Here is a 23,738-nt window from a genome sequence, read left to right on the forward strand (position 1 = left end):
ACACTGACGTGGCACCCGCCATATATACTGCTGTCAGACACCGACGTGGCACCCGCCATATATACTGCTGTCAGACACCGACGTGGCACCCGCCATATATACTGCTGTCAGACACCGACGTGGCACCCGCCATATATACTGTCAGACACCGACGTGGCACCCGCCATATATAATGCTGTCACTGACGTGGCACCCGCCATATATACTGATGTGGCACCTGCCATATACAGTACAGACCAAAAGTTTGGACACACCTTCTCATTTAAAGATTTTCTGTATTTTCATGACTATGAACATTGTACATTCACACTGAAGGCATCAAAATTAACACATGTGGAATTATATACTTAACAAAAAAGTGTGAAACAACTGAAATTATGTCTTATATTCTCGGTTCTTCAAAGTAGCCACCTTTTGCTTTGATGACTGCTTTGCACATTCTTGGCATTCTCTTGATGAGCCTCACGAGGTAGTCACCGGGAATGGTTCTCACTTCACAGGTGTGCCCTGTCAGGTTTAATAAGTGGGATTTCTTGCCTTATAATTGGGGTTGGGACCATCAGTTGTGTTGTGCAGAATGAATGATAATGGGAACCGTGCCAACTGCAATGCCCAATTCATGAGCGATAACTTTGACGACGTTCTTCCAAGGTCATGTCCTTCACCTTAAGGCACATGTCCCTCGAAGATGCTTCAACAGGTTGCCCTGAACTTGGGGTTATTGTTAATTGATTCCGTACCCCATTGAAACTGCTTGGCACAAAGGTTTATTTGATAGTAGGAAGGTGCATCGTCATTTCATGGATGTCGTTACAATTCTTACAAAGGCGGAAATTAAGGTAATCACGGAAGGAAGCTCCAGATGGCCGACTTCTTGTAGAGCTGCACTGTACTTTCCATCCTGTCACTTCCACAGTGTGGGTTACATGTCCCACGATGTACAGCGACGCTGGCAGGACCCTCGTGTGTGTAGATTCCATACCCTTATATCTCGGGGAATTCCTGCTCACACTGAGCGGCCGCTCGTCCTCCTTTTCTTGATGTTGGACTCCATGGATTTGTGTCTTACCCATTCTATAGGGTCCAGCGTTCCGTATCTTCACCATTTGTAGAGCAATGTAAGTCGGACGCTGCGCAGAACGCCGTCTCCTCCACCACTGCGTGGATTTTCAGGAAAAACTCTGACAATTTTCAGCAGGTAAATACAACAAACGTCAACTTTATTTACAGGGAAAACAAAAAAAAAAATAAAAAGTTATTAGTTACACATAAAAATGACGACACAAAGAAATACAGGTTAGGTTCATAGTGTGCAAAGCTATAGAGCGCCGTCTCCATCGCATGGCCACACTGGGGTCCAGCAGCTGTCACCGTCGTGTGCCCCCCGCCGCTCCGACACTGCTGACCCCGGAGACGACACCACATAACAATACGATCCGTGTCCTCCCACGGAGAGGTCTCAGCCGCACAAACAACTCCGACCTCCGCCAGTCACCAGCGTCCTTACACAGCGGCACAACGCTGGACCCGCCACGGCTGTAAACACTACACATGAAGCTCGAGCACTAGGAGGCTGTAGCCAGCGACAGCGGCTGCATGAAAAGCACGACAAGGCAGGAAGCCATGGTCCCCCGTCCTCTGCTGCGCAGCAAAATAGGATTGTCCCACCACCCACAGAGAGCAGACAGCAGAGTGCGGCTAACCCTCCAGAACATGGCGCTTCCACCATCAGATACATTACTCCACAAGGACGGCCGTTCTGTAGGACTAACAGGCTACTACTACGTAAACCGTGTCTAGCCTGGACATGCCAGAGAGCTTAGTCGCACCACTCACTACCTCCAGCCCAGGCAGTCCAAGGATCTTAACCAAATTGACATCTGCCAAGTTTGTCCTAAAACTGCAGAAATGCAGCTGTGACACACTGTCTGTGGCCACCATAGCCCCATGTCTGTGACCAGTCCACCATTGATCTCTGCGTCCATCCAGGAGAGTCCACAGCCGGCAACCAGATGAACTGCTGTGTCCGGCTAGGACAGTCCAGAGACCTCGAGGTTGGGCTTTCCCGTACTGTTCCTGGCTGCAGGGAGGTGGAAATGTTGAGAGAGGAGGACGATATTCCTGCTGCAGCGCGGTCTGCGTAGCTGTCCAGCCGGCTGATACTACTAATTGCTATGATGACACCGTAACAGCCATCGCATTCCCATTCCGAGCAAAGAAGAATTTACTGAAGGCTTCTTCAAGTAGACCGACAAGTCGGCTCTGGTCGGCCTGAAACATGAAGACAAGATTAGCACCGGGGGCACAGCACAGTCCTGTACGGACTCCATAGACGGGGCCCTCACCTCACTGACAAAACCCAGCTGCACCAGCTCCATGGCCAGGTCGGGGATGTGCTCATCTAAAAAGAAACGGGATAAACATGATCACAGTGGCCGACCCTAGAGAACAACCCTGCCCTCAGCTCCATACTCACTGGGCAACACGTCACAGCTCAAATGTCTATTCAGCTTATCCTCCAGCTTCAGTAACAACGTCACCTGAGGAGCAAAACCAGATGTCACGGACTAGAAGATGGAGGAGGAAGCGGACAAAGCAAGGGCGAGAGGGAGGAAGGTCTGCAGAGAAGATGAGGAGGAAGCGGACAAAGCAGAGGGCGAGAGGAAGGAAGGTCTGCAGAGAAGATGGAGGAGGAAGCGGACAAAGCAGAGGGCGAGAGGAAGGAAGGTCTGCAAAGATGAAGGAGGAAGCGGACAAAGCAGAGGGCGAGAGGGAGGAAGGTCTGCAGAGAAGATGGAGGAGGAAGCGGACAAAGCAGAGGGCGAGAGGGAGGAAGGTCTGCAGAGAAGATGGAGGAGGAAGCGGACAAAGCAGAGGGCGAGAGGAAGGAAGGTCTGCAGAGAAGATGGAGGAGGAAGCGGACAAAGCAAGGGCGAGAGAGAGGAAGGTCTGCAGAGAAGATGGAGGAGGAAGCGGACAAAGCAAGGGCGAGAGGGAGGAAGGTCTGCAGAGAAGATGGAGGAGGAAGCGGACAAAGCAAGGGCGAGAGGGAGGAAGGTCTGCAGAGAAGATGGAGGAGGAAGCGGACAAAGCAGAGGGCGAGAGGAAGGAAGGTCTGCAGAGAAGATGGAGGAGGAAGCGGACAAAGCAGAGGGCGAGAGGGAGGAAGGTCTGCAGAGAAGATGGAGGAGGAAGCGGACAAAGCATGGGCGAGAGGAAGGAAGGTCTGCAGAGAAGATGGAGGAAGCGGACAGAACAGAGGGCGAGAGGAAGGAAGGTCTGCAGAGAAGATGGAGGAGGAAGCGGACAAAGCAGAGGGCGAGAGGAAGGAAGGTCTGCAGAGAAGATGGAGGAGGAAGCGGACAAAGCAAGGGCGAGAGGGAGGAAGGTCTGCAGAGAAGATGGAGGAGGAAGCGGACAAAGCAGAGGGCGAAAGGAAGGAAGGTCTGCAGAGAAGATGGAGGAGGAAGCGGACAAAGCAGAGGGCGAGAGGGAGGAAGGTCTGCAGAGAAGATGGAGGAGGAAGCGGACAAAGCAGAGGGCGAGGGGAAGGAAGGTCTGCAGAGAAGATGGAGGAGGAAGCGGACAAAGCAGAGGGCGAGAGGGAGGAAGGTCTGCAGAGAAGATGGAGGAGGAAGCGGACAAAGCAAGGGCGAGAGGAAGGAAGATCTGCAGAGAAGATGGAGGAAGCGGACAGAACAGAGGGCGAGAGGAAGGAAGGTCTGCAGAGAAGATGGAGGAGAAAGCGGACAAAGCAGAGGGCGAGAGGAAGGAAGGTCTGCAGAGAAGATGGAGGAGGAAGCGGACAAAGCAAGGGCGAGAGGGAGGAAGGTCTGCAGAGAAGATGGAGGAGGAAGCGGACAGAACAGAGGGCGAGAGGGAGGAAGGTCTGCAGAGAAGATGGAGGAGGAAGCCGACAAAGCAAGGGCGAGAGGGAGGAAGGTCTGCAGAGAAGATGGAGGAGGAAGCGGACAAAGCAGAGGGCGAGAGGAAGGAAGGTCTGCAGAGAAGATGGAGGAGGAAGCGGACAAAGCAAGGGCGAGAGGGAGGAAGGTCTGCAGAGAAGATGGAGGAGGAAGCGGACAAAGCAGAGAGCGAGAGGAAGGAAGGTCTGCAGAGAAGATGGAGGAGGAAGCGGACAAAGCAGAGGGCGAGAGGGAGGAAGGTCTGGAGAGAAGATGGAGGAGGAAGAGGACAAAGCAGAGGGCGAGGGGAAGGAAGGTCTGCAGAGAAGATGGAGGAGGAAGCGGACAAAGCAGAGGGCGAGAGGGAGGAAGGTCTGCAGAGAAGATGGAGGAGGAAGCGGACAAAGCAAGGGCGAGAGGAAGGAAGGTCTGCAGAGAAGATGGAGGAGGAAGCGGACAAAGCAAGGGCGAGAGGGAGGAAGGTCTGCAGAGAAGATGGAGGAGGAAGCGGACAAAGCAGAGGGCGAGAGGAAGGAAGGTCTGCAGAGAAGATGGAGGAGGAAGCGGACAAAGCAAGGGCGAGAGGGAGGAAGGTCTGCAGAGAAGATGGAGGAGGAAGCGGACAAAGCAGAGGGCGAGAGGAAGGAAGGTCTGCAGAGAAGATTGAGGAGGAAGCGGACAAAACAGAGGGCGAGAGGGAGGAAGGTCTGCAGAGAAGATGGAGGAGGAAGCGGACAAAGCAAGGGCGAGAGGGAGGAAGGTCTGCAGAGAAGATGGAGGAGGAAGCGGACAAAGCAGAGGGCGAGAGGAAGGAAGGTCTGCAGAGAAGATGGAGGAAGCGGACAAAGCAGAGGGCGAGAGGGAGGAAGGTCTGCAGAGAAGATGGAGGAGGAAGCCGACAAAGCAAGGGCGAGAGGGAGGAAGGTCTGCAGAGAAGATGGAGGAGGAAGCGGACAAAGCAGAGGTCGAGAGGGAGGAAGGTCTGCAGAGAAGATGGAGGAGGAAGCGGACAGAACAGAGGGCGAGAGGAAGGAAGGTCTGCAGAGAAGATGGAGGAGGAAGCGGACAAAGCAGAGGGCGAGAGGAAGGAAGGTCTGCAGAGAAGATGGAGGAGGAAGCGGACAAAGCAAGGGCGAGAGGAAGGAAGGTCTGCAGAGAAGATGGAGGAGGAAGCGGACAGAACAGAGGGCGAGAGGAAGGAAGGTCTGCAGAGAAGATGGAGGAGGAAGCGGACAAAGCAGAGGGCGAGAGGAAGGAAGGTCTGCAGAGAAGATGGAGGAGGAAGCGGACAAAGCAAGGGCGAGAGGGAGGAAGGTCTGCAGAGAAGATGGAGGAGGAAGCGGACAAAGCAGAGGGCGAGAGGAAGGAAGGTCTGCAGAGAAGATGGAGGAGGAAGCGGACAAAGCAAGGGCGAGAGGGAGGAAGGTCTGCAGAGAAGATGGAGGAGGAAGCGGACAAAGCAAGGGCGAGAGGGAGAAAGGTCTGCAGAGAAGATGGAGGAGGAAGCGGACAAAGCAAGGGCGAGAGGAAGGAAGGTCTGCAGAGAAGATGGAGAAGGAAGCGGACAAAGCAGAGGGCGAGAGGAAGGAAGGTCTGCAGAGAAGATGGAGGAGGAAGCGGACAAAGCAGAGGGCGAGAGGAAGGAAGGTCTGCAGAGAAGATGGAGGAGGAAGCGGACAGAACAGAGGGCGAGAGGAAGGAAGGTCTGCAGAGAAGATGGAGGAGGAAGCGGGCAAAGCAAGGGCGAGAGGGAGGAAGGTCTGCAGAGAAGATGGAGGAGGAAGCGGACAAAGCAAGGGCGAGAGGAAGGAAGGAAGGTCTGCAGAGAAGATGGAGGAGGAAGCGGACAAAGCAAGGGCGAGAGGAAGGAAGGTCTGCAGAGAAGATGGAGGAGGAAGCGGACAAAGCAGAGGGCGAGAGGAAGGAAGGTCTGCAGAGAAGATGGAGGAGGAAGCGGACAAAGCAAGGGCGAGAGGGAGGAAGGTCTGCAGAGAAGATGGAGGAGGAAGCGGACAAAGCAGAGGGCGAGAGGAAGGAAGGTCTGCAGAGAAGATGGAGGAGGAAGCGGACAAAGCAGAGGGCGAGAGGAAGGTTTGCAGAGAAGATGGAAGAGGAAAGGTCTGCAGAGAAGATGGAGGAGGAAGCGGACAAAGCAGAGAGCGAGAGGAAGGAAGGTCTGCAGAGAAGATGGAGGAGGAATCGGACAAAGCAGAGGGCGAGAGGAGGGAAGGTCTGCAGAGGAGAACAGGTGGTGTGAAAGGAGGCAAGAGCCAGGAGGAGGACGAGAAGAGCCCGGAGGCTGAACACAGTGTGAGAGGAGGGAAGGTCTGCAGAGAAGATGAAGGAGGAAGCGGACAGAACAGGGGGCGAGGGGAAGGAAGGTCTGCAGAGGAGAACACGTGGCATGAAAGGAGGCAAGAGCCAGGAGGAGGAGGTGAAGCAGGAGGGAAGGTCTGCGGAAATGACTGGCAAACAAAATCTGGTGGAAAAGTGTGGAGAATGGGGGCAGTAATAAATAGAAGAGTAGATTATCTCTGGAAAATGAGGGCAGTAGTATATAGGGGTGTAGACCGTCTGTGGATGGTGAGGGCAGTAGTATATAGGGGTGTAGACAGTCTGTGGAGGGTGAGGGCAGTAGTATATAGGGGTGTAGACCGTCTGTGGATGGTGAGGGCAGTAGTATATAGGGGTGTAGACCGTCTGTGGAGGGTGAGGGCAGTAGTATATAGGGGTGTAGACCGTCTGTGGAGGGTGAGGGCAGTAGTATATAGGGGTGTAGACCGTCTGTGGAGGGTGAGGGCAGTAGTATATAGGGGTGTAGACCGTCTGTGGAGGGTGAGGGCAGTAGTATATAGGGGTGTAGACGTCTGTGGAGGGTGAGGGCAGTAGTATATAGGGGTATAGACATCGTCTGTGGAGGGTGAGGGCAGTAGTATATAGGGGTGTAGACAGCCTGTGGAGGGTGAGGGCAGTAGTATATAGGGGTGTAGACATCGTCTGTAGAGGGTGAGGGCAGTAGTATATAGGGGTGTAGACATCGTCTATGGAGGGTGAGGGCAGTAGTATATAGGGGTGTAGACAGTCTGTGGAGGGTGAGGGCAGTAGTATATAGGGGTGTAGACATCGTCTGTGGAGGGTGAGGGCAGTAGTATATAGGGGTGTAGACCGTCTGTGGAGGGTGAGGGCAGTAGTATATAGGGGTGTAGACCGTCTGTGGATGGTGAGGGCAGTAGTATATAGGGGTGTAGACCGTCTGTGGATGGTGAGGGCAGTAGTATATAGGGGAGTAGACAGTCTGTGGATGGTGAGGGCAGTAGTATATAGGGGTGTAGACCGTCTGTGGATGGTGAGGGCAGTAGTATATAGGGGTGTAGACCGTCTGTGGAGGGTGAGGGCAGTAGTATATAGGGGTGTAGACGTCTGTGGAGGGTGAGGGCAGTAGTATATAGGGGTGTAGACGTCTGTGGAGGGTGAGGGCAGTAGTATATAGGGGTGTAGACAGTCTGTGGAGGGTGAGGGCAGTAGTATATAGGGGTGTAGACCGTCTGTGGATGGTGAGGGCAGTAGTATATAGGGGAGTAGACAGTCTGTGGATGGTGAGGGCAGTAGTATATAGGGGTGTAGACCGTCTGTGGATGGTGAGGGCAGTAGTATATAGGGGTGTAGACAGTCTGTGGAGGGTGAGGGCAGTAGTATATAGGGGTGTAGACATCGTCTGTGGAGGGTGAGGGCAGTAGTATATAGGGGTATAGACATCGTCTGTGGAGGGTGAGGGCAGTAGTATATAGGGGTGTAGACATCGTCTGTGGATGGTGAGGGCAGTAGTATATAGGGGTGTAGACAGTCTGTGGAGGGTGAGGGCAGTAGTATATAGGGGTATAGACATCGTCTGTGGAGGGTGAGGGCAGTAGTATATAGGGGTATAGACGTCTGTGGATGGTGAGGGCAGTAGTATATAGGGGTATAGACGTCTGTGGAGGGTGAGGGCAGTAGTATATAGGGGTGTAGACCGTCTGTGGAGGGTGAGGGCAGTAGTATATAGGGGTGTAGACCGTCTGTGGAGGGTGAGGGCAGTAGTATATAGGGGTGTAGACATCGTCTATGGAGGGTGAGGGCAGTAGTACATAGGGGTGTAGACAGTCTGTGGAGGGTGAGGGCAGTAGTATATAGGGGTGTAGACATCGTCTGTGGAGGGTGAGGGCAGTAGTATATAGGGGTGCAGACAGTCTGTGGAGGGTGAGGGCAGTAGTATATAGGGGTGCAGACAGTCTGTGGAGGGTGAGGGCAGTAGTATATAGGGGTGCAGACAGTCTGTGGAGGGTGAGGGCAGTAGTATATAGGGGTGTAGACAGTCTGTGGAGGGTGAGGGCAGTAGTATATAGGGGTGTAGACATCGTCTGTGGAGGGTGAGGGCAGTAGTATATAGGGGTGTAGACAGTCTGTGGAGGGTGAGGGCAGTAGTATATAGGGGTGCAGACAGTCTGTGGAGGGTGAGGGCAGTAGTATATAGGGGTGTAGACCGTCTGTGGAGGGTGAGGGCAGTAGTATATAGGGGTGTAGACGTCTGTGGAGGGTGAGGGCAGTAGTATATAGGGGTGTAGACGTCTGTGGAGGGTGAGGGCAGTAGTATATAGGGGTGTAGACAGTCTGTGGAGGGTGAGGGCAGTAGTATATAGGGGTGTAGACATCGTCTGTGGATGGTGAGGGCAGTAGTATATAGGAGTGTAGACATCGTCTGTGGAGGGTGAGGGCAGTAGTATATAGGGGTGTAGACATCGTCTGTGGATGGTGAGGGCAGTAGTATATAGGGGTGTAGACATCGTCTGTGGATGGTGAGGGCAGTAGTATATAGGGGTGTAGACATCGTCTGTGGATGGTGAGGGCAGTAGTATATAGGGGTATAGACGTCTGTGGAGGGTGAGGGCAGTAGTATATAGGGGTATAGACATCGTCTGTGGAGGGTGAGGGCAGTAGTATATAGGGGTATAGACATCGTCTGTGGAGGGTGAGGGCAGTAGTATATAGGGGTGTAGACGTCTGTGGATGGTGAGGGCAGTAGTATATAGGGGTATAGACGTCTGTGGAGGGTGAGGGCAGTAGTATATAGGGGTGTAGACAGTCTGTGGAGGGTGAGGGCAGTAGTATATAGGGGTGTAGACAGTCTGTGGATGGTGGGGGCAGTAGTATATAGGGGTGCAGACAGTCTGTGGATGGTGAGGGCAGTAGTATATAGGGGTGCAGACAGTCTGTGGAGGGTGAGGGCAGTAGTATATAGGGGTGCAGACAGTCTGTGGAGGGTGAGGGCAGTAGTATATAGGGGTGTAGACGTCTGTGGAGGGTGAGGGCAGTAGTATATAGGGGTGTAGACGTCTGTGGAGGGTGAGGGCAGTAGTATATAGGGGTGTAGACAGTCTGTGGAGGGTGAGGGCAGTAGTATATAGGGGTGCAGACAGTCTGTGGAGGGTGAGGGCAGTAGTATATAGGGGTGTAGACGTCTGTGGATGGTGAGGGCAGTAGTATATAGGGGTGTAGACCGTCTGTGGAGGGTGAGGGCAGTAGTATATAGGGGTGTAGACGTCTGTGGATGGTGAGGGCAGTAGTATATAGGGGTGTAGACCGTCTGTGGAGGGTGAGGGCAGTAGTATATAGGGGTGTAGACGTCTGTGGAGGGTGAGGGCAGTAGTATATAGGGGTGCAGACAGTCTGTGGAGGGTGAGGGCAGTAGTATATAGGGGTGTAGACGTCTGTGGAGGGTGAGGGCAGTAGTATATAGGGGTGTAGACAGTCTGTGGAGGGTGAGGGCAGTAGTATATAGGGGTGTAGACAGTCTGTGGAGGGTGAGGGCAGTAGTATATAGGGGTGTAGACAGTCTGTGGAGGGTGAGGGCAGTAGTATATAGGGGTGCAGACAGTCTGTGGAGGGTGAGGGCAGTAGTATATAGGGGTGTAGACATCGTCTGTGGAGGGTGAGGGCAGTAGTATATAGGGGTGTAGACATCGTCTGTGGATGGTGAGGGCAGTAGTATATAGGGGTGTAGACAGTCTGTGGAGGGTGAGGGCAGTAGTATATAGGGGTGTAGACGTCTGTGGAGGGTGAGGGCAGTAGTATATAGGGGTGTAGACGTCTGTGGAGGGTGAGGGCAGTAGTATATAGGGGTGTAGACGTCTGTGGAGGGTGAGGGCAGTAGTATATAGGGGTGTAGACGTCTGTGGAGGGTGAGGGCAGTAGTATATAGGGGTGCAGACAGTCTGTGGAGGGTGAGGGCAGTAGTATATAGGGGTGTAGACATCGTCTGTGGAGGGTGAGGGCAGTAGTATATAGGGATGCAGACGTCTGTGGAGGGTGAGGGCAGTAGTATATAGGGGTGTAGACATCGTCTGTGGAGGGTGAGGGCAGTAGTATATAGGGGTGCAGACATCGTCTGTGGAGGGTGAGGGCAGTAGTATATAGGGGTGTAGATGCCTGTGGAGGGTGAGGGCAGTAGTATGTAGGGGTGCAGACAGCCTGTGGAGGGTGAGGGCAGTAGTATATAGGGGTGCAGACAGTCTGTGGAGGGTGAGGGCAGTAGTATATAGGGGTATAGACATCGTCTGTGGATGGTGAGGGCAGTAGTATGTAGGGGTGTACACAGTCTGTGGAGGGTGAGGGCAGTAGTATATAGGGGTGTAGACGTCTGTGGAGGGTGAGGGCAGTAGTATATAGGGGTGTAGACAGTCTGTGGAGGGTGAGGGCAGTAGTATATAGGGGTGCAGACAGTCTGTGGAGGGTGAGGGCAGTAGTATATAGGGGTGCAGACAGTCTGTGGAGGGTGAGGGCAGTAGTATATAGGAGTGTAGACATCGTCTGTGGAGGGTGAGGGCAGTAGTATATAGGAGTGTAGACATCGTCTGTGGATGGTGGGGGCAGTAGTATATAGGGGTGCAGACAGTCTGTGGAGGGTGAGGGCAGTAGTATATAGGGGTGCAGACAGTCTGTGGAGGGTGAGGGCAGTAGTATATAGGGGTGTAGACATCGTCTGTGGATGGTGAGGGCAGTAGTATATAGGGGTGTAGACAGTCTGTGGATGGTGAGGGCAGTAGTATATAGGGGTGTAGACAGTCTGTGGAGGGTGAGGGCAGTAGTATATAGGGGTGTAGACATCGTCTGTGGATGGTGAGGGCAGTAGTATATAGGGGTGTAGACAGTCTGTGGATGGTGAGGGCAGTAGTATATAGGGGTGCAGACAGTCTGTGGATGGTGGGGGCAGTAGTATATAGGGGTGCAGACAGTCTGTGGATGGTGAGGGCAGTAGTATATAGGGGTGCAGACAGTCTGTGGAGGGTGAGGGCAGTAGTATATAGGGGTGCAGACAGTCTGTGGAGGGTGAGGGCAGTAGTATATAGGGGTGTAGATGGCTGTGGAGGGTGAGGGCAGTAGTATATAGGGGTGTAGACGTCTGTGGAGGGTGAGGGCAGTAGTATATAGGGGTGCAGACATCGCTTGTGACGGCGGCTATGGTGGGGGCAGTAGTATATAGGGGTGCAGACAGTCTGTGGAGGGTGAGGGCAGTAGTATGTAGGGGTGCAGACAGTCTGTGGAGGGTGAGGGCAGTAGTATGTAGGGGTGCAGACAGTCTGTGGAGGGTGAGGGCAGTAGTATATAGGGGTGTAGATGCCTGTGGAGGGTGAGGGCAGTAGTATATAGGGGTGTAGATGCCTGTGGAGGGTGAGGGCAGTAGTATATAGGGGTGTAGATGGCTGTGGAGGGTGAGGGCAGTAGTATGTAGGGGTGCAGACAGTCTGTGGAGGGTGAGGGCAGTAGTATATAGGGGTGCAGACATCGCTTGTGACGGCGCCTATGATGGGGGTAGTAGTCGCACTGCACAGTCTTACGTGGGTCTTCGCTCCTTCGTCCACAGACTCGATGTTGCACTGCATCTGCACCACCTGCACAGCACAGACATAGAGCGTCAGCTCTGAGGATCACGGCAACGACCGCTCTAACGATGAAACCTACAACTCGCCTTCCGTGTCTCCAACTCAGCCGGTTCGGGAGTTGGGGTCTTCACAGAGGGAGGAACGACAGGGGATTTAACCACTTCCTGCTGAGGCTGCTGAGGTCGAGGAATTCCAAATGCGGTCAGGGGGTAAATGCCATTTCTACAGGACAGGAAATAAATCTGTGACCCACTACAACTCCCAGCCGACTCTCCCCTGATCTCCGTCAGCATACATAGCTTTCTCTGGCTGCGACGGACTACGACACCCAGCTGGCCTATAGCTAATATTCTCTTGCATTCCTCCTACCGAAGGTGTGATCCCAGCTGTGATGGACTACAACACCCAGCTAACCCCCGGATCTTCTCTGAGTGATTAACTGCTCACCTGACATCTTCCAGAAACTTGTCCAGCTCCAGAGCCGGGGACTGAGAGAACCTGAGGAGCAGAGAGAAGTGACAGCCAGTGGCCGGGAGGATGGAAGCAGGCATGATGGCTGACAATACTCACATCATCTGCACACCAACACGGTCACAGTGATTGATCTCCGCCAACACGGCGCTCATATCCCGGTTCTTCGTCATTTCTTCTAAGGCATTTTCAGGTATCATGTCTGTAGGAGGAGAGGACACTGCAGACCCGAACACCAGGAAAAAGGCCAGGCACAGGGCAAACGAGCAAGCCACAACTCAGAGAGCATGAGGAGGACGAGCGAGCCATGGTAGAAGGGAGAACAGGGAAGATGAGCGAGCCCCGACCAAGACGGCGAAGGGGAGGGAAGACGAGTGAGCCATGGTAGAAAGGGAAACAGGGAAGACGAGTGAGCCACGACCAAGACGGCGAAGGGCAGGGAAGACGAGCGAGCCATGGTAGAAGGAGAAACAGGGAAGATGAGCGAGCCCCGACCAAGACGGCGAAGGGGAGGGAAGACGAGTGAGCCATGGTAGAAGGGAGATCAGGGAAGATGAGTGAGCCACGACTAAGGGGAGGGAAGATGAGCGAGCCATGGTAGAAGGGTAGGGAAGACGAGTGAGCCACGACTAAGGGCTAAGGGGAGGGAAGACGAGCGAGCCATGGTAGAAGGGGAAACAGGGAAGACGAGTGAGCCACGACTAAGGGGAGGGAAGACGAGCGAGCCATGGTAGAAGGGGAAACAGGGAAGACGAGTGAGCCACGACTAAGGGGAGGGAAGACGAGCGAGCCATGGTAGAAGGGAGATCAGGGAAGATGAGCGAGCCACGACTAAGGGTTAAGGGGAGGGAAGACGAGTGAGCCATGGTAGAAGAGAGAACAGGGAAGAGGAGTGAGCCACGACTAAGGGCTAAGGGGAGGGAAGACGAGCGAGCCATGGTAGAAGGGGAAACAGGGAAGACGAGTGAGCCACTAATAAGGGCTAAGGGGAGGGAAGACGAGCGAGCCATGGTAGAAGGGAGAACAGAGAAGACGAGTGAGCCACGACTAAGGGGAGGGAAGACGAGCGAGCCATGGTAGAAGGGGAAACAGGGAAGACGAGTGAGCCACTAATAAGGGCTAAGGGGAGGGAAGACGAGTGAGCCATGGTAGAAGGGAGAACAGGGAAGACGAGTGAGCCACGACTAAGGGCTAAGGGGAGGGAAGACGAGCGAGCCATGGTAGAAGGGGAAACAGGGAAGACGAGTGAGCCACGACTAAGGGCTAAGGGGAGGGAAGACGAGCGAGCCATGGTAGAAGGGGAAACAGGGAAGACGAGTGAGCCACTAATAAGGGCTAAGGGGAGGGAAGACGAGCGAGCCACGGTAGAAGGGGAAACAGGCAAGACGAGTGAGCCATGGTAGAAGGGGGAACAAGGAAGACGAGTTAGCCATGGCTCATAGAGAGAAAAGAAAAGCAAGAGACGGCATACAAGGGAGTGAGAGAAGATAAGCGAGCCACGACTAACACAGGGCGAAGGGGAGGGAAGACGAGCAAGCTACGATTCATATAGGGAGACAGGTGAGAGAAGACGAGCGAGCCACGAATCAGACAGGGCGAAGGGGAGGGAAGACAAGTGAACCAAGGTAGAAGGGGAAACAGGGAAGAAGAGTGAGCCACTACTAAGAAAGGGTTACGGGGAGGGAAGACGAGCGAGCCATGGTAGCAGGGAAATCAGGGAAGACGAAAGAGCCATGGTAGAAAAGGGAACAGGGAAGACGAGCGAGTCACAACTAAGACTGAGAGGGAGAAAAGACGAGTAAGCTACGACTCACAAAGGAGTGAGAGAAGACAAACAAGCCACGACTAAGACAGGGCTAAGGGGAGGAAAGAAGAGCAAGCCATGGTAGTAAAGGGAACAGGAAAGACAAGTGAGCCACGACTCATAGGCAGAAAAGCAAGAAATGGCTTACAAGGAAGTGAGAGAAGACAAGCCAGCCACGAGTCAGACAGGGTAAAGGGGAAGGTAAAAGGGGAAACATGGAAGACGGGTGAGCCATGGTGGAAGGTGGAACAGGGAAGACGAGTGAGCCAAGACTAAGAGGGTTAAGGGGAGGGAAAACGAATGTGCCATGGTAGAAGGGGAAACAGGAAAGATGAGTGAGCCATGGTAGAAGGTGAAATATGGAAGATGAGTGAGCCATGGTAGAAGGGGGAACAGGGAAGACGAGTGAACCATGACTAAGACGGCGAAGGGAAGACAAGCGAGCCACGACAAGACAGGGCTAAGGGGAGGCAGGAAGAGCGAGCCATGGTAGAAGTGGAAACTTGGAAGAAGAGCGAGCCATGGTAGAAGTGGAAACGTGGAAGAGCGAGCCATGGTAGAAGAGGAAAAAGGAAAGACGAGTGAGCCACGACTAAGAAACGGCTAAGGGGAGGGAAGATGAATGAGCCATGGTAGAAAGGGGAACGGGAAAGACGAGCGAACCATGACTAGTAGGGAAAAAAGAAAAGCAAGAGACGGCTTACAAGGAAGTGAGAGAAGATGAGCGAGCCACGAGTAAGAAAGGTCTAAGGGGAGGGAAGACGAGCGAGCCATGGTAGAAGGGGTAACAGGGAAGACGAGTGAGTCATGACAGACAGAGGGAGAAAAGACGAGTAAGCTATGAATCACAAAGGAGAAGACGAGCGAGCCATGACTAAGACATGGCTAAGGAGAGGGAAGACGAGCAAGCCATGGTAGAAGATGAAATGAGTGAGCCACGACTAAGACAGGTTTAAGGGGAGGGAAGACGAGCGAGCCATGGTAGAAAGGGGAACATGGTAGACAAGTGAGCCATGGGAGAAGGGGAAACAGGGAAGACGAGTGAGCCACAACTAAGATAAGGCTAAGGGGAGGGAACATGAATGAGCCATGGTAGAAGGGGAAACAGGGAAAATGAGTAAGCCACGGCTCATAAGGGGAAGAAAAGCTCACAGCTCACATGATGGTGGGGGGGGGGTGGAGGGAGGACAGTTGAGCCATGACACACATGGGGGGAGAGAAGATGGGCGATCCATGACTGAGGGAGGGAAGACGGGCAAGCCTATAAGGCAAGGGGGGAGGGCAAAAGAAAATGAGCGATCCACGAGTCAGGGGAAGGGAAGACAAGTGATTCAAGACTCAGACAAAAAAGTGATCCATGCTGGACGGGTGTAGGGCCTAGTCAGATGAACATGCCGTGGCTCAGATGGAAGGAAACAAGCGAGTCATGGCTGACAGGGGGAGGGAAGGCAAACAAGCCATGACACATATGGGAGGATGAGCGATCCATGAAGGACGTGAATAGTGCGGATGAGCGGGCCATGGTTCAGATGGAGGGGGCATATAGAGAAGCTGAGCGAGCCAGAGCGCAGATGATGGTGGGGGGTGCAGAGGAAGAGTAACAGGAACCACAGCAAGATGGGGAAATGAGACAAAGGACCGCTGGTTAAGACAGGAGGCAGTGGAGGAGACATACGTGTCACGGTTCAGACAGTGGTAAGGGGAAGGAGACGCAGGAACCACAGCTCAGACGGGGCTCAGGGAAAAGGCACAGAAACCACGGCTCAGACTGAGGCATGGGGCAGGAGACGTACAGGCCATGATTCAGGATGGCAGTCTACTCACGCTGATGAGCCACAATACAATGAGCTGCCAGTAGCTTCAGAGACGGCACCTCAAACAGAGCCTGGTGGAAGAGGAGCTCCCGGGCAGTGGGACGTTTACTTGGGTCCATCTCCAAACACTTCTGGATGAATTCCTACCATAAAGTGACACGTAAATGAGGCCACAGTGCCAACAAGGCACCTTGTAGATATCACAACACCCAGACAGCCGGGGACGTCATCTTCCAGTTACCATACAACCAGCACATGGAGGAATGGCGTACTATCACCAGAGAACACCCCAACAATCCCTACAGACCTCCAAATTCATCAGAAGACCATGCACGGGAACATGTGGACACTCATGGGGATACTCACCCTCTGTAGGGGGTCCTCCAAAGACTGGATGGCATTGTTTATAGCCTCCTGGGGGACATAGGACGACTCTCCATTTCCTTGGATCTCTAGAACTGCCATCTGCAGACACAAAGGTCACAGTTACGAGTAGCGCCGTTCACACACAGTATCACAGCGTCAGTGGAGATTATATCTACAGCAACACCTATCAGACTGCTCAGGATACCGGCAACTCTGCCCCATCAGCCGTCACCTCACCTCCAGGGCACACATCCCGAATGAGTAGATGTCGACAGCGGTTGTCACATTTGTCACTTCTGTAACAGAAGAGACATCAGTCACAATGCTGAATACGACCTCATCGACCTGACATCCCAGAACTGGACCCAGACCCAAAACTTCCACCACAATATCACATGCTGAGCTTGCCCAATGACCAATTACCTCCATATTCAGGTGCAAAAAAGTGCAGGTTCTTCTGCTCTTCCCGACAGGTCTTCACGTGGTTGTTGATGGTGTCTGGTGCCACTGGAAAAAGGAATAATAGATCTCAAACACCACCCACAAATAGCAGCACAGAAGAAACGCAAAGGCATCGAGGAATGAGAACCCAGAAGAGTCTGCACGGAAGATCGATATCATCACTGCCCCCTCGCAGCCATCAGGCAACTAAATCATAGTCCACAAACATACACTACCCCACCCAAGGGCAAAAATCACTGAACAGCAAGCCAACCAAAGGGGAACGACAAGTAGCTAAGCATCACAGCTGACGAGAAGGCCATAAGGTCACTGTGTGGCTACAGAACACACAGGAAGTCCGAGATCGCAAACTGAAGACACGTGAAGACCACTTGTGTCCATTGTGCTTATGAGACGACCAGGTGGGGTCACCAGAGACGCGAGGCCCTAAATGGTGAGGGACGTTTTCTATAGATTACATGTGGTCACTAAAGGGCCACAGATATGAAGCCCTTAATGGTCACTGACGTCACCCAAAGACAACTCATGCTCATTATGGCCATGATAAACTGCTGGTTGATCATCATACACGTGCAGGTCCTGTAGGCAATCACTCTGGGGTCACCACCTGCTGATAATTGGGATTGTAAAGTTACAGAAAATCTTGTGGTCTGGGATAAAGTCAGACTTTAATATGAAAGTTATCAATAAACTCAAGTGTTTAAGATGGCGCATCCGCATCTCCGAGCAGAAGCCTTCTCCAGTAACCACCTTGGAGAAGAACTCAAATACGGAAAAAGGACAATAGTGGAATGTGATGACGAGACGTGACCGCCACGAAGCATTAATGTCCTGCCTGATGGAGCAGACACGTGCGAATGACACGGGCTGCGCCTCGCAATGCCGAGAGGTGACCAGAGAAAGGAACGAGAAATGCTGAGCAAACCTAAGAGCGAAGAGATTCTGGATCAACGTAACGCTCACTACATCCGGCTGCACGAATCACCCAACAAGTGTATGTGACCAGCACCGGTGAGGGGATACCAGGCAGTAGGTGCTGTTGCCCCCTACATCATGAAGGTCAGCAACGGCTTCACAGTCAAACCTCGTTCTCCATAATCAAAAGGTCTTCTGGACTCCAAACTAGGGCTACTCAGAAGTCAAAGTCACTGAAGAATTCACACCCCAACCTGGAGAACAAAATAATGGGGCCAGAAAACCTCCGGGTCACATCACAGGAGAACCAACCACTACTCCAATCATCAGGAGCCCAATGTCTGGAGCATCTCAACCTGAGCAACCCTAAAATACAAACTCGATGAGCTGATGCTTCCCTTCCGTGTCTCCTAACAGTGGTCGCTCTGGAGGCCTGACCACCATCCATCCATCGAAGGTGCCAGTGCAAAATATGGAGGCCATAGCAATGCCCCATGTGCACTATGCGATACCAACAAGTCCCAGCACATAGCTGCAATCAATCATTCACCCCACTGTACACGCGGGTTATCAGGAACATTGCTAAACTCTCTGCAAAGAAACAATGAACAACAATGTAAATCTCTGATCACCAGTAATCTAACAGAGGGTTCTCCAAATTCACCACAAATGCCAGCATTACTGACTGATGAGGCCTCAAGATTGTTCATCCTTTCACGAACGACCATTTTGGCTATGCATCACATTGGCATCAGGTTACAACAGCCAGATTCCTAAGGAATTTCAGTCCAGTCCTTGTAGACAGATCACTAATATTAAAGGTTTTGCTGCAGCTACCTTCTTCACATCTCAAAGATTTACTAAGGGATTCGAGTCAGACGACTGATGGCCCCTCCAGAATCTTCCAGGACTTCTTCCACGCCTTAGTGGACTGGGAGGTGCTGGGATCATTGTCTTGTTGGAAGGCCTAATGATGCCGGAGCTTCAGCTCCACACAGAAGGCAAGACGTTCTTGTAGGATTTTACTGTAGACATTGCCGAGCCTCCATCATACTTCACTGTAGACATCACAGAGTCCCCACCGTGCTTCACTGTAGTCATTAATAAGCCCCCGCCTTGTTTCACTGTAGACAGAGTCCCCACCATGCTTTACTGTAGACAGAGTCCTCACTGTGCTTTACTGTAGACATCAGAGTCCTCACCGTGCTTCACTGTAGACATCACAGAGTCCCCACTGTGCTTCACTGTAGTCATTAATAATCCCCCGCCTTGTTTCACTGTAGACAGAGTCCCTACCATGCTTCACTGTAGACATCAGAGTCCCCACCATGCTTTACTGTAGACATCAGTGTTCTCACCGTGCTTTACTGTAGACATCACAGAGTCCCCACTGTGCTTCACTGTAGACTGAGTCCTCACTGTGTTTTACTGTAGTCATTAATAAGCCCCCGCCATGCTTCACTGTAGATATCAGAGTCCTCGCCATGCTTGACTGTAGACATCAGAGTCCCCACCGTGCTTTACTGTAGACATCACAGAGTCCCCACCATGCTTCAAAGTAGTCATTAATTAGTCCCCACCGTGCTTCACTGTAGTCAGAGTCCTCGCCATGCTTCACTGTAGACATCAGAGTCCTCGCCATGCTTTACTGTAGACAGAGTCCCTACCGTGCTTGCTTCACTGTAGACATCACAGAGTCCCCACCATGCTTCACAGTAGTCATCAATTAGCCCCCACCGTTCTTCACTCCTCATCTTGGCATGCTTAGCATGTCAATCTCCGCAAGAAGAAACGATACTCACTGTAGACATCACAGAGTCCCAGCCATGCTTTACAAGACATCACCGATTCCCAACCGTGCTTCTTTGTGGACATCACCGCGCCCCTTTTGTGCTTCACTGTAGTCATTACCAAGACTCTGCCGTGCTTCTCTGTAGAAATCAACGAGCCCAACCATATGTCTGGAAAGCTCCAGAGATTTGTCAACAGAACAGAATCCCAGAACTTCTGTGGTTGTGTCTAGGATTTGAGCACTTTGGAGGTGACTTTTCTTGAGCTTTTGGGTGTATATCTTCTCCAGGTCTTCAGAAGTCCCTGGAACGTTTTTGAGCACCTGCAGGAATCTGTCTACCACATCCAGGCAGTCTAGCCGGTGTTCCTGCGGCTTTGTGCAAGGAGCTCTTCTCTTACAAGCTGGGAATTTCAGCGAGCTGGAGAGGATTACCCATAAGGAGGAGAGTAAGGTTCCACAAGCTGGTGTCTGGCGATGCTTCACGTCAGCAGGTCCCACCAGCCATTGTGGTCTGCTAAGTACTAAACAGGCTGGTCATGAAGGGGGAAATCATTGCGAGCAGTCAGTAAAGAGGCGATCCGTGGAGATTTGTGACCAGCGATTTACATTATTTGTGTTTACAGCAGAAAGATTGTACATTTTAGTAATAAACCGAAATGACAACGTGACTGACTGCAGTCGTGGATCGCGGGATTTACAACCTCACCGGCGTTGACTTTTCAGAAACAATCAATGATATTCGGACATGGTAGCCGTCTGGATATCGTTTACTGCAGACTCTGCTCTGCTAATGTGCAGCCATGAGGTGACCACCATTACCTGAAAGCGAGCCCCCAGCAGGGTCCGCAGAGATCTCACCCCCCACCCATCCATTCCCCAGCACAGAGCATCGAGAAGCAAGCAGCGGAGGGCGAGCATCAGAGCCCCCCACCCACAATCCCTGCAGAGGAGGTGGAAATGCAATGAAGATGAGAAAGGGTTAAAGAGAAGCCATCTATGGGGACATGCACACATGGAGGGGCTCCTACATGCTACGGAGCTACAAAAGTCAGCAGCAAACAAACCCGGAAAGGCGGCCGAGCTCCTGACCGGCCAAGCCAGAGAGAGGAAAAGGGTACAAGCGATCCCACCGCCCCGAGCCGCAGTCACCCATGTAACCAGGATTGTCAGGAGGGACGCCGCACTCTCCAGGAGGGACGCCGCACTCTCCAGGAGGGACGCCGCACTCTCCAGGAGGGACGCCGCACTCTCCAGGAGGGACGCCGCACTCTCCAGGAGGGACGCCGCACTCTCCAGGAGGGACGCCGCACTCTCCAGGAGGGAAGCCGCACTCTCCAGGAGGGAAGCCGCACTCTCCAGGAGGGAAGCCGCACTCTCCAGGAGGGAAGCCGCACTCTCCAGGAGGGAAGCCGCACTCTCCAGGAGGGAAGCCGCACTCTCCAGGAGGGAAGCCGCACTCTCCAGGAGGGAAGCCGCACTCTCCAGGAGGGAAGCCGCACTCTCCAGGAGGGAAGCCGCACTCTCCAGGAGGGAAGCCGCACTCTCCAGGAGGGAAGCCGCACTCTCCAGGAGGGAAGCCGCACTCTCCAGGAGGGAAGCCGCACTCTCCAGGAGGGAAGCCGCACTCCAGGAGGGAAGCCGCACTCTCCAGGAGGGAAGCCGCACTCCAGGAGGGAAGCCGCACTCCAGGAGGGAAGCCGCACTCCAGGAGGTGACATGGGCGAGTGCCACAAGCTGAACACAGATACAATGCAACAACAGGAACATCACAGAGCTGAAGAGTCGTCTCACCATTAGCAAAAATCCTATGAAAGACTGGTGTGGAGACAGAGCGGCCGAAGCAGGAGATAAAACGAGACAAGTCAATGAGTGGATGGAACGGCTGGGGTGGAGGAGGATGTCATAAATACAGGAGGTGGGACATGCACCGCCGCGCTCACACCAACCCGCCAGCCACAGGGGACCGCTGCACCCGCGCACACACACGGGGACCGCTGCACCCGCGCGCACACACACGGGGACCGCTGCACCCATACAATCACACACGGGGACCGCTGCACCTGTACAAACATACTGGACCCGGGGACCGCTGCACCCGTACACACACACGGGAACCGCTGCACCCGTACACACACACACACACACGGGGACCGCTGCACCCATACAATCACACATGGGGACCGCTGCACCTGTACAAACATACTGGACCCGGGGACCGCTGCACCCGTACACACACACGGGAACCGCTGCACCCGTACACACACACACACACACACACACACACGGGGACCGCTGCACCCATACAATCACACACGGGGACCGCTGCACCTGTACAAACATACTGGACCCGGGGACCGCTGCACCCGTACACACACACGGGAACCGCTGCACCCGTACACACACACACACACGGGGACCGCTGCACCCATACAATCACACATGGGGACCGCTGCACCTGTACAAACATACTGGACCCGGGGACCGCTGCACCCGTACACACACACGGGAACCGCTGCACCCGTACACACACACACACACACACACACACGGGGACCGCTGCACCCATACAATCACACATGGGGACCGCTGCACCTGTACAAACATACTGGACCCGGGGACCGCTGCACCCGTACACACACACACACACGGGAACCGCTGCACCCGCACTGGGCCTGGGGACCGCTGCACCCGCGCGCACGCACACGGGAACCGCTGCACCCATACAATCACACACGGGGACCGCTGCACCTGTACAAACATACTGGACCCGGGGACCGCTGCACCCGTACACACACACTGGGCCCGGGGACCGCTGCACCCGTACAAACACACTGGGCCCAGGGACCACTGCACCCGTACAAAACACACTGGGCCCGGGGACCGCTGCACCCGTACAAAACACACAGGGCCCGGGGACCGCTGCACCCGTAAAAAACACACTGGGCCCGTGGACCGCTGCACCTGTACAAAACACACTGGGCCCGTGGACCGCTGCACCCGTACAAAACACACTGGGCCCGTGGACCGCTGCACCCGTACAAAACACACTGGGCCCGTGGACCGCTGCACCCGTACAAAACACACTGGGCCCGGGGACCACTGCACCCGTACAAAACACACTGGGCCCGTGGACCGCTGCACCCGTACAAACACACAGGGCCCGGGGACCGCTGCACCCGTACAAAACACACTGGGCCCGGGGTCCGCTGAACCCGTACAAACACACTGGGCCCGGGGACCACTGCACCCGCGCGCACACACGGGGACCGCTGCACCCGTACCAACACACTGGGCCCGGGGACCGCTGCACCCGCACATACATCCACACACACGGGGACCACTGCACCTGTGCACCCGCCTGAGGACCGCTGCACCTGTGCGCACACACACGGGGCCCGCTGCACCTATGCACGCACACATGGGGCCCAGGGACCGCTGCACCTGTGCATGCACACATGGGGCCCATGGACCGCTGCACCTGGGCACAGAAATGAGAACAGCTCCACATGTGCAAACATACTGGGTCCGGGGACGACTGCACCTGCGCAAGCACACACACACAGGAACCGAGAACCATTGCACTTGTGCACAAATGCACGGGGCAGCTACACTCTTTCCAATCACCTTAGATAAAGCAGCGGCACACACTCCTTTCCCTCCTCTCAGGAGCGGCAGCAAAACTAACGCCTTACATTCCTCCTTCCAGGAATAGCAGCACTAACTCCTTCCACCAGTAGATGCAGCGGCACACACTCATTCTAACCCTCCCCCGAGGAGCGGCACACACTCCTTCTAACCCTCCCCCCAGGAGCGGCACACACTCCTTCTAACCCTCCCCCCAGGAGCGGCACACACTCATTCTAACCCTCCCCCGAGGAGCGGCACACACTCCTTCTAACCCTCCCCCCAGGAGCGGCACACACTCCTTCTAACCCTCCCCCCAGGAGCGGCACACACTCCTTCTAATCCTCCCCCGAGTAGCGGCACACACTCCTTCTAATCCTCCCCCCAGGAGCGGCACACACTCCTTCTAATCCTCCCCCCAGGAGCGGCACACACTCCTCCTAATCCTCCCCCCAGGAGCGGCACACACTCCTCCTAATCCTCCCCCCAGGAGCGGCACACACTCCTTCTAATCCTCCCCCCAGGAGCGGCACACACTCCTTCTAATCCTCCCCCCAGGAGCGGCACACACTCCTTCTAATCCTCCCCCCAGGAGCGGCACACACTCCTTCTAATCCTCCCCCCAGGAGCGGCACACACTCCTTCTAATCCTCCCCCCAGGAGCGGCAC

The 23,738-nt window shown here is 54.0% G+C and overlaps 1 protein-coding gene across 2 annotated transcripts in view; it reads right to left on the bottom strand.

Annotated features, from left to right (window-relative positions):
- Positions 1-1,199: 1,199 nt before the first annotated feature.
- NRBP1 (nuclear receptor binding protein 1) overlaps positions 1,200-23,738 on the bottom strand; it is a 49,148-nt gene continuing 26,609 nt past the window's right edge. Inside the window, exons 8-19 of one of the 2 annotated variants that reach the window (XM_069728622.1) lie at positions 21,237-21,260; positions 16,700-16,783; positions 16,514-16,572; positions 16,277-16,375; positions 15,921-16,053; positions 12,392-12,494; positions 12,269-12,319; positions 11,908-12,043; positions 11,777-11,830; positions 2,477-2,540; positions 2,346-2,401; positions 1,200-2,271 (exon numbers count right to left, since the gene is read on the bottom strand). In XM_069728622.1, the coding sequence (XP_069584723.1) occupies positions 2,173-2,271; positions 2,346-2,401; positions 2,477-2,540; positions 11,777-11,830; positions 11,908-12,043; positions 12,269-12,319; positions 12,392-12,494; positions 15,921-16,053; positions 16,277-16,375; positions 16,514-16,572; positions 16,700-16,783; positions 21,237-21,260 (962 nt within the window). In that variant the 3' untranslated portion in view covers positions 1,200-2,172. The remainder of the gene's footprint in view (positions 2,272-2,345; positions 2,402-2,476; positions 2,541-11,776; positions 11,831-11,907; positions 12,044-12,268; positions 12,320-12,391; positions 12,495-15,920; positions 16,054-16,276; positions 16,376-16,513; positions 16,573-16,699; positions 16,784-21,236; positions 21,261-23,738) is intronic. The other variant, XM_069728623.1, reaches the window with a different exon arrangement.

Source organism: Ranitomeya imitator, chromosome 5 (genome assembly GCF_032444005.1).
Source record: "Ranitomeya imitator isolate aRanImi1 chromosome 5, aRanImi1.pri, whole genome shotgun sequence".
Classification (NCBI taxonomy): domain Eukaryota; kingdom Metazoa; phylum Chordata; class Amphibia; order Anura; family Dendrobatidae; genus Ranitomeya; species Ranitomeya imitator.